This window comes from Penicillium pulvis, assembly GCF_028828015.1.
Source record: "Penicillium pulvis strain IBT 33274 chromosome Unknown scaffold_8_segment0_segment0, whole genome shotgun sequence".
Taxonomy (NCBI): Eukaryota; Fungi; Ascomycota; class Eurotiomycetes; order Eurotiales; family Aspergillaceae; genus Penicillium; species Penicillium pulvis.
Genome location: NW_026643080.1, coordinates 2,157,052 through 2,169,448, shown reverse-complemented (window position 1 = coordinate 2,169,448; position 12,397 = coordinate 2,157,052). Strand labels below are relative to the sequence as shown.

Genomic DNA, 12,397 nt, shown 5'->3' with positions numbered 1-12,397 from the left:
CATTAGAACGGACCGCTCGGCATTGAGTGCAATTGAGTCAATTTGAAATCAAGAAAAATATTGCGGACCATGTTTCAGCCATTCCCCGGATTTTGAATCGGGGAAATAGAAGCGATGGATCAAGATGCTAAAGCAGATGTCACATTCCATTGAAGCAAGGCGTGGTGTTGCCGGAGACAACCACCTGCACTTGGTCCATGCACATTGCAATTCGGATAATCTGATTGGATGTCGAGGTCTATTGGGTCTAGACTCATCTTTCAAGCTTGGTCTGGACAGGATTATTCTTTAAAATGGATACATTTTAAATGCCAGGACCTTGATATCCAGGGCTCTCATTCGAGGTTTCGAAAGTACAGTATAGGTACATCTCTCCACGAGGCTGCATACCCAATAAGAATCATCCGCGGATATGTGACATTCCCAGCGTGTTTTAAATGAAGCAATCGTGATATTAATTCCATCGTGGCATTGAATGACTTGAGCACCCCTTGTTTGTGCTCCATGAGGAGACTATGTGCGCCAAGTGTTTCTTTTACTAGAATCCCTAGGAGTTACAATGCAATTTGAGCAGCAGAATGTTGCGCCCCTCCGCGCGATGTGAGATCAAATGGAAGGAGAGCCTCTAGGTGTTAGGGTGTCTGCCTATAAAGTCGACATTAACCCCGGAATTTCTTACCATCAAGTTCGAACTCAAATGCGATAGTTCGTCAAGATCCACACATATCATTATGAAGCTCTCAAACCTTGTCCAAGCACTTTCTCTTGCTACATTAGTAGCCTCCCGCCCAGGCACCAAGACAAGAAAAGACAACGTCGAAGTTCCTTACGCCGCTTTGCCATCCGGCAGTTCCCCATTGCCGAGTCAGTCATTCGTGCCCTTCAGAGTATCGAGCGAAGCATCAATCGCACCATCCGTCGGCCACGCCGTGGTCAATAACCGCTGTCCTTTCCCCGTATACATTTGGTCCGTGGGAAGCGCCATTGGGTCCGCAGTGACGACCGGGCCCAACGGGTGCTATGCCGAACCCTTTCGCCATGACCCGAAGAGTGGCGGCGTCGCGATTAAGATCACCACCGTGCCCGATGGACTGTGGAAAAGTGCTCCATTGACTATATTTGCGTACAATCTGGCTGGTGATGGTCAGGTGTGGTACGATCTGTCCGATATATTTGGTGACCCTTTCAAGGGTTACCCTGTTGCGTTGAATCCAGCGGAGCCAGCGATATCCTGGGAAGATGGCCAACCCCCTGCTGGTAGCGGTGTTCACGTGCACGATTCTGTGGATGATTTGGTATTGACGTTGTGTTGAGGCATGATCTCTGGATGGATTCACGAACTTAAAAAACGGGGTTGGAATATACGACGTGACTCGGCAATGTGTGATCTTGATCAAAGTTTATGGTTGAACGGACGGCGGATATATAGAACTTGGATAATAATTGAATGGTATACTCTCCGAGATCTCCAATTTGGGGCATAAGCTTTGCGCCGTTCGGGACTGATGTCATTTGCCGAATACCTCGGCATTCAGGATGATCGAAGTAGAACATCTCCACAGCTTATTTGCTGGAGAAGCGATTCTCCATTCTAATTGGATAAACCAACAAGATGCATGATCCACCTAGCCAATGCCCGTAACCAACAGGCTCCTGTATGTGGCAGGAATTTGTGGTGGTAGCTAACCTCGGCCAGAAGTCCGAACCCGCAATGCGCTTCAATCCCCCGCGTTTTCTCCACTTCTCCAACTCCCACATTCCGAAATTCCCTTCATCTTCAATCCTTCCCTCTTCAGATTGATCACTCTGAAGTTATCTCATTGAGTATACACATACACACAAGAAAATGGTCGCTCCTGCAATTCGGGTTGCCCCATCGGCTGCAAACCGCGCGCTGAATCTACTGCGCACGGTGCAGTACACCCACCCACCTAACTGCCCCTGCCACTCCAATCCCAATCATCACCACCATCATAAGACTCCGTCGATGATGAACAATGTCCGGCGTCACCTAGCAACTCCTGTGGATCCCTCACGCCAGAAAGAATATGCCTTTGAAATGGCGGCTTCGAGTATCCGGTTCGGACCCGGCTCCACCAAGGAGGTCGGCATGGATTTCACAAATATGGGCGCCAAGCGGGTTTGCATTGTGACTGATTCCAATGTGGCCAAACTTGATGCCATGAAGCAAGCTGTTGAGGGATTGACGCGGGAGGGTATCCAATTTACTATCTTTGACAAGGTCCGGACGGAGCCGAAGGACAGCTCGTAGGTGGTGCCTCGTGAAACTTGAAATTGGCAAACATGGCTGACATTGAATGGCGCCACACAGTATCAGAGAGGCAATTGCATTTGCGAAGCCGTATAAGCCCGATGCCTTCCTTGCTGTCGGTACGTATTAAGTATTCTCGCCAATGCGCGCAAAGAGCCCACTAACAACCCAACAGGTGGTGGATCCGTCATTGACACCGCTAAACTCATGAATCTATATACTGTTTTCCCCGAGGCCGACTTCATGGACTTCGTCAACGCCCCACTGGGCAAGGGACTCCCAGTCACCAAGCCGCTACTCCCTCTCGTAGCCGTGCCCACCACCGCGGGCACAGGCTCCGAGACAACCGGCACAGCCATCTTCGACCTGGTTGAGAAGAAAGCTAAGACGGGTATTGCGCACCGCGCTCTCAAGCCCACACTGGGAATCTGTGACCCTCTCAACACTCGCACAATGCCCTCGGCCGTCCACGCCGCATCTGGTCTCGACGTGCTCTGTCACTCACTTGAGTCATGGACCGCAATTCCATACAATGAGCGTACCCCACGCCCCACAAACCCTATCAACCGTCCCGCCTACCAAGGTGCCAACCCTATCTCCGATATCTTCTCCCTGGAAGCTTTGCGCAACACAGTGAAGTACCTCCCACGCGCTGTGCGTGATCCTGATGATCATGAGGCACAGTCGCAGATGCTTCTCGCAGCGACCCTTGCCGGTGTTGGATTCGGTAACGCAGGTGTCCACTTGTGCCACGGCATGAGTTATCCTATCTCTAGCCAGAACCCTGGCTACAAACACAGTGGCTACCAAGTAGATCACCCCATTATTCCGCACGGTGTGTCCGTCGCGGTCACAGCACCTGCTGTTTTCAAGTTCACGGCTGCGTCCAATCCGGACCGCCACTTGGCTGCTGCTGAGGCCTTTGGCATAGATATCTCAAATGTGAAGCGCGAGAGCGCGGGTGAGGTGCTTGGTAATGCGATTGCTGAGTTCTTGGCCAAGCTGGGAGACCAGCCGCGTGGCTTGAAGGATTTGGGATTCAAGTCTTCGGATATCGAAGGTTTGGTTGAGGGAACTATCCCCCAACAGCGAGTCCTGATGCTGGCGCCGAATCTGAGCGGAGAGCTCGAGGCTGAGAGGGGCGAGCTGAGGCGTCTTCTGGAGGAGTCTTTGGACTACTAGGAATGCTTTTTTGTTTAGGTGATAAATTGGCATTGCGTATCAGTCACCTTGTAAAAATAAAGATCACATTATATGCCTCCGATAAATGACATTGGGTATCACAAAGCTCGTAAATTGCAGGCGGAATAACACCCTAGGACATACTAAAGCGCCATTATATCGCTTGATCATCTAGAAATCGATTCCTCTGGCACGCCATCATTGCATTCAGGGCCTGCACTCTCCGGTATTATTTTCGTTCCTAGGACACCCATCGACGAAGCGACACGATCTAACCAGATCACCGCACGGGGATCATTGCGGTCCGAGGTTTGGGATGGACCCCGCCCAAGCTCAGAATATACCCGGAACGGCAGCTTCATCGTATCAGGACAGACAGGTTGCGGCGGTGGTGTATCTGCACTGCCATCGCTAAGCGTGCCCGTCCCTGACCCAGGCGAGAAATCCTCAACGACCCGACAACGCAGCTTGCCTTCTAGGCGATCACACAACTGACGGAGAGTGCCTTGCATGTTCTCTGCTCCGCAGAGTAGCAGTGATGGACCGGTTTCTGGGAAGATCTCCGGAACAGGCCCGACGAATGTACCGGGACGTCGAGTGATGCCTTGTTGGCGCTGAGTATGAGCACTGATACAGATGCGCAACTCGGAACATAAGCTGTGCAGTCGGCGATTGGTAACCTCAATACGCTGCAGTAGACTTTCAGCGGTTTGGACCGACTCGGTGGAGCTGGAGAGAATATCTCTAGCTTCGCTGATATACCGTGGGCACTTGGCTATCTCCATGAAGGCCTTATCCGAGATAAGTGCATAAGCTGCCCATTCTCCTGGCTTTGTAGAGTCCTCGGTCATAAGCTTAGTAGTGAAATCCTGCCATTCTTCCTGGTCCAGAAAACAAGGTCTTCCCTGGCTGATAGCTGTCGCAACATGGAAGCCTCTAAAGGCAATCCAGCACGATCTTGCTACCCCTACTGTGAGCTGACTGGGGCCGCGGCTCTCCATGAGCCTTCTCACTGCATCAGAATGCACAACCCAGGCGTCCGGGGTAGTCTGGGCATACATCTCGTAGACACTCAACATCATACAAGTACAGAGCATATTATCAGACATGCCCAAATCACCAATTGAAAGTGCAAGAACAATCTCACCCAGAGAAAGACCATACATTCTTCGACTAGTCCGAAGAAGAGCTGGGTCCTGTGTGAGATGCGCCAAATAAACAGAACTCAAACAGCAAACCGCCGAATCAAGATACGCATCCTTCCCAAAATTCATAGTAATATGCTCTGCAAAGCCCGGACTCCCGCCAGCGCGGAACCGGTTGTGGAAGTACAAAGTGGGGAACGATGCACTGATGAAATCTAGGAACAGCTGTGGCTGTGCGGCTTTGAACGTCTTCCGCACCAGGGACGGCGAGACATTTTCGTCCAGCGAAATTGGTGCCGAATGCCGGCGCATCAAGGCAATCGCATCATCACGCACGACCGTCGCAACGCCGGTGCCTCGTCCATCCGAGCGCTCAATAGGTCCGAGCGCCTCGATCTGCTGTGCAGGTGGAGCACCTGCAGCTGTCCAGGCGGGGGTAGTTGTGGGAGCTGAATTCTGCCCACGGGCTCGTCTACGAGACACAGAGCGATTTCTTCGTGCGAGACTGGGGCCTTCATCTTGAAATCTGAAGGTACGCCGGTATCCTGGACAGGTACGGCCGTATCGCAGGCATTGGGTGCATGCGGGGACCGCCTCGTCGCACTAGCATTACAGGCCAGGGTCTCAGTGGGATGAACGTTGGGAGGACTGGTCAAAAGCCAGCAACGGTGCTCACCTTGATGTGTCTTTCGCGACAGAGAGCACATCCTGTACTGTGTGGTACACCCACCATGGTCAGGCTTCATGGAACTCAATCAATCAGCATGGTGCTTAGAGGCCGCATCGCAATACTTCGCTTGATTTTTGCGCAACAAATCGTGAGGGTTCAAAGTGAGCTGAAAAGAAAAGTAAAAAGAAGAAATTAAGAATTACTGGGTGGATTATAGCCGGATAGTGTCCTTTATTGAGTAGAGTGGAGAAGGTCCCCCAACCCGCCAAGGATTGTCGTTGCGTCCCGCTAGAAGTCCAAATGTACGATATCACTAGTCGACATGTATTCCGTAGGCCAGTCTCAATGACATAGCTTCGTATTCAGTACCATGATCTATCATCATCAACTTGGGAACTACAGCTTTTTTTATTCTCGACATGTAATACTCTACACTTTTTCGACACGTGGGTCGAGGCACACTTTCTAGCCTACAGATTGTACCCAAGTCTTCAATGTTTTTAAGTAGTTATAGCTTATATCGCTTGAGTGTACAGCTAAAGAGTGGTCAGCCAGGAGGCAAGATCTTTCTTGTCAGATTTGCGAAGACAGTCTCGTATGTTGCCAGACCCTGGCTAGTGACCAATTCTCTTTCTTTGTCGTTTCATCTTTCTACTATCTTTTCCGCGAGTATACTTCATTACTCATATTCATAGTCCTGCCCTTGACCCCGCCGTCCCAAGGAATGATCGTTTGTCTTGAATAGGTATGTCAACAGTGTATCAACCACAGTAGTAATGCTAATCGGCGATGCCATCATCAGAGAAGAGGAAATGGAGCAATAGACTATGAATATATGAAATATAGATAACACCTAGCGAATCATCCAGATCTGCCTGTTTGCTTTGTAAGGTAAATAGAATCGCAATAATTGTTTTCCCGGTCCTCTGGTAGTGGTCGCCTCAGGCATTAAGGCAATAGACTCTGGGGCAATGATATCAGTCAGCGAGAGCCTCCGCGATTCCCTCTACATGCATCGTTGAGATCTTTTAAGCCAACACCTATTCATTTTCCAAGAAAAGCCCTCCAAGTCAACCGCTGCCTGCAAATTTGCCCGGGCATGCGACAGGATCCTTTACGATGACCAGGCTCCGCGGAGCTTCTTTCGATTCCCCAACCGCCCAGCCCGCCAGCGGCGAGCGACAGTACTGTCGGGCCAAAGTCCCCCAGAATGCGCCCGATGTCATTGTCCAGAACACCATCGAGGTCTCAGACTCGTCACGAGTGCTGCCGTGGTATCGAGATGAGCGAAGGCGACGGTTCAACGTCCTAGTGCGAAGGTGAGTGTCAGCACTGGGCTCCGAAGCTCCAGGCAACTTTCAATGAGGAACGACTCTGACGAATTTCTCTGCGCATAGGTACAAAAACCAGCTGCTTCATGGCTGTGACGATCCAGGATGCCAAACTCCAACGTGCGCGAGTCGCCGTCGCCGCGTCAGCGAGGGCCCATATCGCCGATACACTGAACTTAGTGCGCGAACCCTTGCCTGTTACCTCGCCAGCTTGGACGATGCGGAGAGCGGACTTTGTTGCAATACCCCGAAAATTCCATCTGAGCTGACCGTACACGACTATCATCGGATTTCCTTACAACGGTCTCGTGCTATCCAAGCCCAGGCAACCGCCGCCGCCGCAGCCGCCGAAGAGCAGAGCAGTTTTCTCCGCGGTCAGGACCCTGACAGTGGCAGTGCATCTAAGAAGAAGGCGGATGAATGCAAGCCGGTCGGCTCGTTCAATGGGGCTGATGACGCGGGTTCGTCATCTTCCCCAAGCGGGTACCCCAGTGGCTATTACTTTCAGGACCTTGACTACGCTGCTGAGCAACCTTTGAAGGATCCGAAATCATTCACACAGAATCTATTCGATACAATATCGCTCCGAATGGTTGAGTGGCTACCACTTCGTCGAACTACGGACTCCTTTCAACCCAAGTCGAAACAGCGCATGTTACAACCGGGTACGGAGCTGTCCCACCCTGGCAAAGAACATGAATCACAACATAAAGATGTCCAAAAAGCAAAGCCGAACAATGATAAACCTACCCTGTCACTTATACCAAATCCACACCCACGCACTCCTTCATCGCGAGCATCAGCGACCCAAGCTCCAGGAACCCAAGCCTCGGCCGTCGAGCTCAAATTCCAAAACCAACATGTTAAGCGGCTTTCATTGACTGAAATGGACCATTGGCGACAAACCACACGATCTGGCTTAGAGGAGAAAAAAAGGCCTGAATATACAAATAGAAAAGTGTCTATGAATTCGCATATTGCTTCAAGCGATTTTGCTAGCATGCCTTCCCCGCCAGCCTTGAAACATCGACCACAAAAGCACCGGGGCAGAATTGGCGAGATGGAACATCCCAGAGTGAAGGAGCGTTCCAAAAATCAGCGTCGTGTCTCCTGGGATAGTGAAAAGGTCCTCAACCAGATTCCTCGGGCTGAAAGCCCTGGAAATCATCGTCGTCGACCTTCACAGGGAGAGTCTGACAACGCATCTCCAGGCAGCCGCAAAGTCAAACACGATTCAAGTCATCGTTCACTTGATCCAGTCCCATTGGCGCAGACAGTGACTCATTTCACTCCGGAAATCATCCATGGCCTTGGTCAGATCATGGTTGAATCCTCGGAGGAGGAAGAGACCTGGAAAGAAGAGATGGACCACATTCAGTCGACAGGGAGCTTTGACAATCCGGAATGGCGATTCGCCACATCTCGCCAGCGTCAAGTATATCCATTTGTTTCACAGAGTGTGTTCTTTGTGTTCAGCAGTGCCAGGCACATCTTGTCTTCCTTCGGGACAGACGGAAAGGGACTGCCTGCATCGCCGGAGAGGGTTCCAGACAAGCGCCTTGATGTTTCCAATATCCGGGGTTCTTTACAGAGTTTGTTTACCACATGTCCTTGGGACATCGCGTTGCACAGTCTATGGACCACCTTGGATCATCTTTTTGTTCCGCCAGATGACATTTCCCCTTCTACTCGACCTTCGCGTCGCTCTTCGCGCAGTTCAACCATGACAGGTCAAACTGGACCACCGCCAGTGGTTCGACGAGCGTCCGAGTCGGTAAGCGATGAGCATCTGTCTGACGGGGATGCCGCCTACATTGCCACTGTTGCTCTCTTTGTCTTGGTCAGCTCTATTCCAGACATTGATGTAACAATCTGGCGTCAGATCCTACAAATGCGCTCTTCGGGGAGTGTAGCGTCACCCGCTGCCATGCAGAACATATCTTCGAGTCAGGTTCAGCGGGTCGTCGAAGCGACCGATAGACTCGAACATGACCTTGCGCTTCGCTTGATTAATCGACTTGTTCGAGCTCTTACTGCCCGTCTCGCATATCATGAGATATCCAAAGCACGTCAGGTCTATACCCTTGATCTTCCGAAGCAGAGAGGTGGCAGTGTTCTTGATCGCATTGTGGATCATCTCAGCGAGCAGCATACTGTTCAGCAATCGAAGGCCGATAGTTCTTCTTATCAGCCCACCAGCTCTGCGCATATTATTTTGGAATGGTTACGAACACTGTTCTTACGTGAATGGGATGGCAATCCCGAAATGGCTCGCAGCAGTGCCACTGGAGGAGTAGTGCAAATATTGGCTTTAATGTACAGAGAACGAAATAGGCTGGGCCTATTTCCCGAAGACTTCCATACCTCGATTCTCGCAGAGCGGCTGGACCCTCTTGAGATGCCAGTGGCATGGGTGGGCAGCCTCCCAAATAACCGAACGATGCATCTCATGTCATATGCCTTCCTATTCCCCCCATCATACCTCGTCATATACTTCCGAGCTCTCAACTACTCTGCTATGTCGAAATATTTCGAGGCTGCCATGACTACGACCAGACACGTTACCCAGACCGCCTATAGCAACGCCATCAACGTCACCGATGACTCTCCGCTCTTGCAACGACTGAAGATTTCCATGTCGACTTACTTTGTTCTCAATGTGCGGCGAGATAATGTGTTGACGGATTCCTTGAACCAGTTGTGGCGACGAGAGAAGCGAGAGTTGATGCGACCACTGAAAGTCCAGATGGGTATGGATGAAGGCGAAGAAGGTCTGGATCATGGTGGTGTTCAACAAGAGTTTTTCTGTGTCTTGATGGCAGAGGCTCTTGATCCATCTTATGGCATGTTTACCATGGACAGTCGACACCGTATTTCCTGGTTTCGCCCCTGCCCCTTGGAACCGCTGTATAAATATGAGCTCATTGGCCTTCTGATGTCCATCGCCGTGTATAATGGTCTGACTCTACCCATCAACTTCCCCATTGCTTTCTACCGCAAAATTTTGGGAATGAAGGTGAAGCACTTGGATCATATTCGAGATGGATGGCCAGAACTTACTAGCGGTCTTGAGTCGCTTCTATCCTGGACAGATGGCGACGTGGGCGATATCTTCATGCGCACGTATGAGTTCAGTTTTGAAACATTCGGCGGCATTGAGACCATTGATATGCAAAAGGTTAACCGTGATGCCCCCTGGCCAGTTCCAACCAAAGCCACAAGTGCCAGCAAGATTGCAAATCCTTCAGCATCGCCTGATGTGCCTCAACGTTGTGAAGCAGCAGGATCGAGTTTGAACAGATCCATGCTAAATGAAGCAACCGAACCGTCTTCCTTGTCGGCTTTGGTTGAGACGGCCGAGTCTACCCCCGAGTCTTTGCTGCTTCAATATCCTGCCCCTGTCTTAGACGAGGCACCCTTGGTAACAAACCAGAATCGCCACCAATTTGTCAAGGACTATGTCTTCTGGTTGACAGACAAGTCTATTCGGCCTCAGTTTGACGCATTTTTACGCGGGTTCCACACCTGCCTTGATCGGTCTGCCCTGTCTATATTCACACCCGAGGCTCTGAAGACAGTGGTGGAGGGTTTGCAGACCATCGATGTAAAGGAGTTGGAGAACCACGCTCGGTACGAAGGTGGCTTTGGACCAGACCACCGAGTCATCCGGGACTTCTGGAGCGTGGTCCAACAATACTCGGCAGAGAAAAAAGCGCAGCTCCTGGAGTTTGTTACAGCAAGTGACCGAATTCCCGTGAATGGCATCTCAAGCATCATGTTTGTGATCCAGAAAAACGGCGTGGGAGATATGGTAAGTTGTGTTTTCTTTCACCAATTTTTATTTCGACACTGACTGGGCTCTCAGCGCCTTCCAACCAGCCTCACATGTTTCGGTCGACTGTTGCTCCCCGAGTATTCCTCTAAGGAGGCTTTGGTAGAGAAGCTTGACAAAGCACTTGCAAATGCAAGAGGATTCGGTGTGGCGTGAAATGATTTTCAGGGAACGGATCTATACATACCCCATTTTCTATAACGATGCATTAAGTGTCACAAGGCCACGGCACTGTACAATCTCCGAGCCTCATTCCATTCAAACGTTCCGGGTATATTTTGATAGTAAAGAGATATTGAAGAATCTCCACTTGTAATGCATGTGTGAATTGAAGAGCGAATCAGACCGAGCGAGTGGCCCTCGGCTCCAGTTCTGTAGTATGGTTCGCCATTACAGCGTGGCAATCACCAGATTTTAAAAAGCGGAGTCCTGAAGTCCGGTATGACTGTCGATCTTCAAGGTCTCCGTTTCTTTTCTCCTTTGCATCTTCTTTGATTTGCGATCATAACCTGCACCGGTGCCGTTCATTCATTGATTACCTTACAATTCCCTGTAAGGTAATCTCCCCTGCGGACACTTGCTGTTCCCCCCACTGCCCCACGTTTCTCCCGATAAGAGTCATCGGGGTCCACGAGCTCAATTCAGTCCACAGAAGTTAACAACTCAAAGCTACTTGATAGTAATCTGTCAATTTTCTGAATACATCATGGCGCCAACCATCCACTGTGTTCGCCACGCTCAGGTATGTGCATCTTACGCCGATTGCCGGCAGCTTCTGCGACTTCCCCACCAGTGACGACAGGACTCTAACAAGAGAATCTTGGAGGTTTGCGCATCAATTGGTCTCTAACATACAATGAATCTACCAGGGCGTCCACAACCTCTGCACCGCAAACCATGTCATCCCGGACCCCCTCCTCACAGACCTTGGTCATGAGCAATGCGCCAAGCTGCGCGAGGTCTTCCCCTACCACGACAAAATTGACTTGGTGACTGCCTCACCTTTGCGTCGCACTATCTACACTGCATTAGAAAGCTTCGAGCCAGTTTTCCAAGCTCACCCAGAATTCAAACTTATTGCCCTGCCGGACCTGCAGGAGACCTCGGACGTGCCCTGCGACACCGGAAGCGAGCCCCAGGCACTACAGCAGGAGTTTGCCGGCAAGAATGTTGATCTAGACATGGTTCATGAAGGCTGGAACAGCAAGGTGAGCATAGTCTTATACCCTCACGAGCCTTATGCAAATTGTATGTTTGTTTTGCTAACCCGCTTTAACGTACACCAGACTGGCCGCTACGCCCCTATCAATGCAGCCCTCCGTGAGCGCGCTCGCGCCGCTCGCCGCTGGCTGAAAGCTCGGCCCGAGAAGGAGATTGTCATGGTCACGCACGGCGGATTCTTGCACTACTTCACCGAGGACTGGGAGGATCACAGCCAGTACCAGGGCACCGGATGGTCAAACACTGAATTCCGATCCTACACCTTCTCCGACGAGGATCACAACGCTGATTTGGAGGGTCAGACAGTCAATGGTGACAATGCTACGCTCGTCGAGACTGCTGAATCACGACAGCGCCGTGGCAAGATCGGTCCCACTCCGGACCGTGCACAGCAGAAGACGCTTTACCAGCTTGGTACCCAGAGCTGGAATCAGCAGCTTAGCACAGAAGAGCAGGACTCGGCGAAGGTGCCCGAGGGCGAAGAGGTTAATGGAGTGCGAGTATGATTGGTTCTTAGACATTGCCATTATCTGAGACATTTTACAAAGATCATTAAGATAGATTAGATAGATCATGATGCAAATAGATCAAAAGCGGTTGAAAGACTTCATCTAATCTTGCAGGAAGCTGCTGAGGCTGTGCTTTGTTCCCATTGTTAGGTCTTTTGTTCTGTCCCTCGATCTATTGTTAATCCCCTTGTCCCTTTTCGTTCGTCTTAGTGCCAAACATGACAAAGACCCCGAG

At 50.8% G+C, this 12,397-nt stretch overlaps 5 protein-coding genes across 5 annotated transcripts; 4 read left to right on the top strand and 1 right to left on the bottom strand.

The window, feature by feature from the left end:
- Window positions 1–731: 731 nt before the first annotated feature.
- Window positions 732–1,313, top strand: N7503_010233 (Bys1 family protein; the record flags this gene model as incomplete). The annotated part of the gene is made up of 1 exon (XM_057069779.1): window positions 732–1,313. The coding sequence occupies one exon, from the start codon at window positions 732–734 to the stop codon at window positions 1,311–1,313; it is 582 nt and encodes a 193-aa protein (XP_056916390.1).
- Window positions 1,314–1,846: 533 nt separating this feature from the next.
- Window positions 1,847–3,454, top strand: N7503_010232 (hydroxyacid-oxoacid transhydrogenase; the record flags this gene model as incomplete). Its single annotated transcript, XM_057069778.1, has 3 exons — window positions 1,847–2,268; window positions 2,333–2,391; window positions 2,448–3,454. The coding sequence occupies 3 exons, from the start codon at window positions 1,847–1,849 to the stop codon at window positions 3,452–3,454; spliced, it is 1,488 nt and encodes a 495-aa protein (XP_056916389.1).
- A 167-nt stretch (window positions 3,455–3,621) lies between these two features.
- Window positions 3,622–5,332, bottom strand: N7503_010231 (Zn(II)2Cys6 transcription factor; the record flags this gene model as incomplete). Its single annotated transcript, XM_057069777.1, has 2 exons — window positions 3,622–5,202; window positions 5,276–5,332. 2 exons carry the CDS (start codon window positions 5,330–5,332, stop codon window positions 3,622–3,624), a joined length of 1,638 nt encoding a protein of 545 aa, XP_056916388.1.
- A 1,056-nt stretch (window positions 5,333–6,388) lies between these two features.
- On the top strand, window positions 6,389–10,588 carry N7503_010230 (HECT domain protein; the record flags this gene model as incomplete). The annotated part of the gene is made up of 3 exons (XM_057069776.1): window positions 6,389–6,588; window positions 6,667–10,411; window positions 10,466–10,588. 3 exons carry the CDS (start codon window positions 6,389–6,391, stop codon window positions 10,586–10,588), a joined length of 4,068 nt encoding a protein of 1,355 aa, XP_056916387.1.
- A 532-nt stretch (window positions 10,589–11,120) lies between these two features.
- On the top strand, window positions 11,121–12,159 carry N7503_010229 (uncharacterized protein; the record flags this gene model as incomplete). The annotated part of the gene is made up of 3 exons (XM_057069775.1): window positions 11,121–11,174; window positions 11,302–11,640; window positions 11,719–12,159. The coding sequence occupies exons 1-3, from the start codon at window positions 11,139–11,141 to the stop codon at window positions 12,157–12,159; spliced, it is 816 nt and encodes a 271-aa protein (XP_056916386.1). The 5' UTR covers window positions 11,121–11,138.
- Between the last annotated feature and the right edge of the window lie 238 nt (window positions 12,160–12,397).